This window comes from Tupaia chinensis, unplaced genomic scaffold (genome assembly GCF_000334495.1).
Source record: "Tupaia chinensis unplaced genomic scaffold, TupChi_1.0 Scaffold000159_1, whole genome shotgun sequence".
Taxonomy (NCBI): Eukaryota; Metazoa; Chordata; class Mammalia; order Scandentia; family Tupaiidae; genus Tupaia; species Tupaia belangeri.
This window is the reverse complement of record NW_006159630.1, coordinates 127,761-130,480: the sequence shown is the minus strand read 5'-3', so window position 1 is coordinate 130,480 and position 2,720 is coordinate 127,761. Positions and strand designations below refer to the sequence as shown.

The 2,720-nt window shown below is 64.5% G+C and overlaps 2 protein-coding genes across 2 annotated transcripts in view; one reads left to right on the top strand and one right to left on the bottom strand.

The window, feature by feature from the left end:
- The window catches only part of TBCD (tubulin folding cofactor D), a gene marked incomplete at its 5' end in the record, with an annotated part of 150,420 nt that overhangs the window by 52,204 nt on the left and 95,496 nt on the right, over nt 1–2,720 (top strand).
- ZNF750 (zinc finger protein 750) overlaps nt 1–2,720 on the bottom strand; it is an 11,498-nt gene that overhangs the window by 1,053 nt on the left and 7,725 nt on the right. Inside the window, exons 2-3 of the mRNA XM_014586692.2 lie at nt 423–1,992; nt 12–297 (exon numbers count right to left, since the gene is read on the bottom strand). Of these exons, the coding sequence (XP_014442178.1) occupies nt 12–297; nt 423–1,813 (1,677 nt within the window). The 5' untranslated portion in view covers nt 1,814–1,992. The remainder of the gene's footprint in view (nt 1–11; nt 298–422; nt 1,993–2,720) is intronic.

The following is a 2,720-nucleotide window of genomic DNA, read 5'->3' as shown; positions in this document are numbered from 1 at the left end:
TGCCCGGGAACAGCAGCAGCAGGCTGCGTGCCTGGTGGGCTGGTGTGGGCAGGCCGCAGAGTCCGAGCATTGCAGGGGTCCTTCACCGAGAGGTTGAGGGGCAGGTCCTGTGGTTCCGGGAAGCCCAGGCCGTCTGCCTGGTTCCCAGGCCCGTGAACAGCTGCGGGGGTCTCCGACTTCTTGGAGAGGTTGAGGGGGCCTCCCCTGGAGCCGTCTGCCGGGCCTGAAGTCGCTGGCTCCTTCATGAGGGAGGTGCTTCCCATCTGGGCGGGGGGGTCTCCGCTCCTGGCGTCAAGGCTGCAAGAGGCCAAGAGAAAGCTTAGCGGGAGCGTGCCCAGAGAGTGACCACGTGCAGCATTTTGAGCTTAGTGAGCAAAGTAAGAACCATTACCCTGGAGCTTTGGAAAACGGTGGTCTCTTACCTTTCAGGAGATTCCGCATTGTGCACAGGGCCCTGGGAAAGTGGGCATCCCACACCGGTCTGGACCAGCTGGGAGGCCGTGGGGCTGTCCTCGGGCTGGTGGAGGCTGCCTGGGGCGCTGAAGGCCGGCTTGCTGGAGAGGTCGCACAGGCCCTCACACGTGTGGCTCGTCTGCATCAAGTTGGTGGGACTTGGCCTTCCCGGGGAGCCTGTGGCGGCGCTGCCTGCCCGGGGGCTCATTTTGGCCCCGTCGGTGTCCCTCTGCCCATCCTTGGAAGGACCGTCGGCCTCAGGAGTTGGACTTCCTTTCTCGAGCTCTGCGTGCTTCCTGTGGGAAGTGGAAGGGCTGACCCTGGAAGGACTTGAGGCCGGGAAGACCAGGGCGGCTTCTTCGAGCTGGTGACTGCTCTGGTCTCGTGTGACGCCTGCCGGTGGGAGCCGGAGGCTGTAGGAGGCAAAGGCAGACTCGGGCCTGTAAAACCCATAGGGGATGGGCAGGCTGGAGTGGTAGTGCTGCAGGAGCCGGTAGTGGTCGTATGTGGAGGGCGGTGCGTTCAGGTGCTTAGGGATGGGTCCAGGGTGAGGCAGGAAGTGCCTCTGGTCTTGGGCTCCATAGACGGACAGCAGGGTGGGGTCCCTCTCGGCGGCGTTCCCAGCCAGCAGGTAGGGGGAGTAGATGGTGGCCAGCCCGTGGTCTGCGTAGAAGTGGGGCGGGTACTCAGAGACTGCGGGGTGCACGTAAGCAGAAAGGGCACCGAACCCCTTGGCAGGAGGAACCTTGTGTGGAAACTCGGCTGGGAGGAAGGGCGAGCCGGCTTTCCAGGGGTAGCCGGGCGCGTGGAACGCCGACTTGGCGTGGAAAGCCGTGGCTTTGGTGGGGGGGCTGCTCAAGCCTGGCATCTCTGGTGACTCAGCACTTCCTGGCCCTTTAAGTCTGTGCTCTCTGACCGGGACAAACGCAGAGGGCCGGGCCGCGTCCAGGGCCGGCTGGGTGCTGAGGGTGGCGTCTGTAGCGGGACTCACGGGTGCGGCCTCTTTGTGGAGGGCTGGCCTTGGACCTGGGCCCTTGTGGGGGCCCCGCGCTGGCAGCTCCAGGCCCTCCTTGGCGGCTTCCTTGGCAAAACGGTGTTGGAGCTTTGGGTCAGCGCTGGGGAGGCCGTCCGTCGTGGGGGCGGCGTCCGACGAGCTCGACTTGGGGCACTTGGGAGCGCGATCTTGCTCTGACACCAACGTGATGGAGTTCTTGCAGAGCCCGTACTTCATGTGGTTGAAGAGGTGGGACTTCTCGTTGCACGTGAAGGGGCACTGGAAGCACTTGTACTTGAAGGGCTTCCCTGGAGGCCGGGGGATGTAGTGCGGCTTTTTAGGCTTCCGCTCTTTGAGAAGACTCATGTTCTTGTTTACGACCCTGTGCTCGAGCTTGGGACTGCCGTGCGACTCCCGTGTAACTCAGACTTGGTGGTTTTCCTAAGAGCGTGCCCCGCGTCTTTCCCTCCCAGCACGTCTATTTGAAGCCAGCCCCATGTGCCAAGGGCCTGACCAGGGAAGTCTTGCTCATCGGTGACCGGCAGCTGCGGAGGAGGAGCAGAGTTGTGGTCAGAGTGATGTCTAGCAGGTCCTCACTCGAGCCACCAAAGACAAGGCACAGAGCAAGGGATGCACCCAGGCCCTGCTCCATCCCCGAGTGGTGGGAGCCACAGGAGTAGCCCCTCTTGCAATCCGCGGCCACCCCCGAGGCAGCTGCGTCCTCAGTCCCACCTGCAGGACCCGTGGGGACAGAGAGGACTGGACAGTCTCGTGCCAGTTGTGGGGTACTTGTGATTCTTTGCCTTTGGGGGCCTTGCACCCCGCGGCCCGGACCTCTCCCCTGTGAGCACCTGCAGGGCTGAGATGGCTGGCCCCTCAGTCCAGTGCCATGGGCTTCCTGGGTCATGGCGTTGGGTGTGGCAGGGTGTTGCCTGTCTGCTCCCTATGTGACCTGTACCCAGGGTCACTGACGTGCCATTGCACGAGGCCTCGTGCTGCAGATGGAGGTGAGTGTGGCCGGGAGCTGCGCTCAGCCGGGGACCACAGGCTCAGCCGGGGACCACAGGCTCAGCCGGGGACCACAGGCTCAGCCAGGGACCACAGGCTCAGCCGGGGACCACAGGCTCAGCCGGGGGTCAGCGCGCTCAGCTGGGGGCCACGCTTGGGGGAGGGCTTGTGCTCAGCCAGGGGGCCGTGCGCTCAGCAGGGCTCGGGGGGCCACGGCCCTGCCTGCCATGCTCTCCTTAAACACGCTGCTCCACCCCTGCCCTGC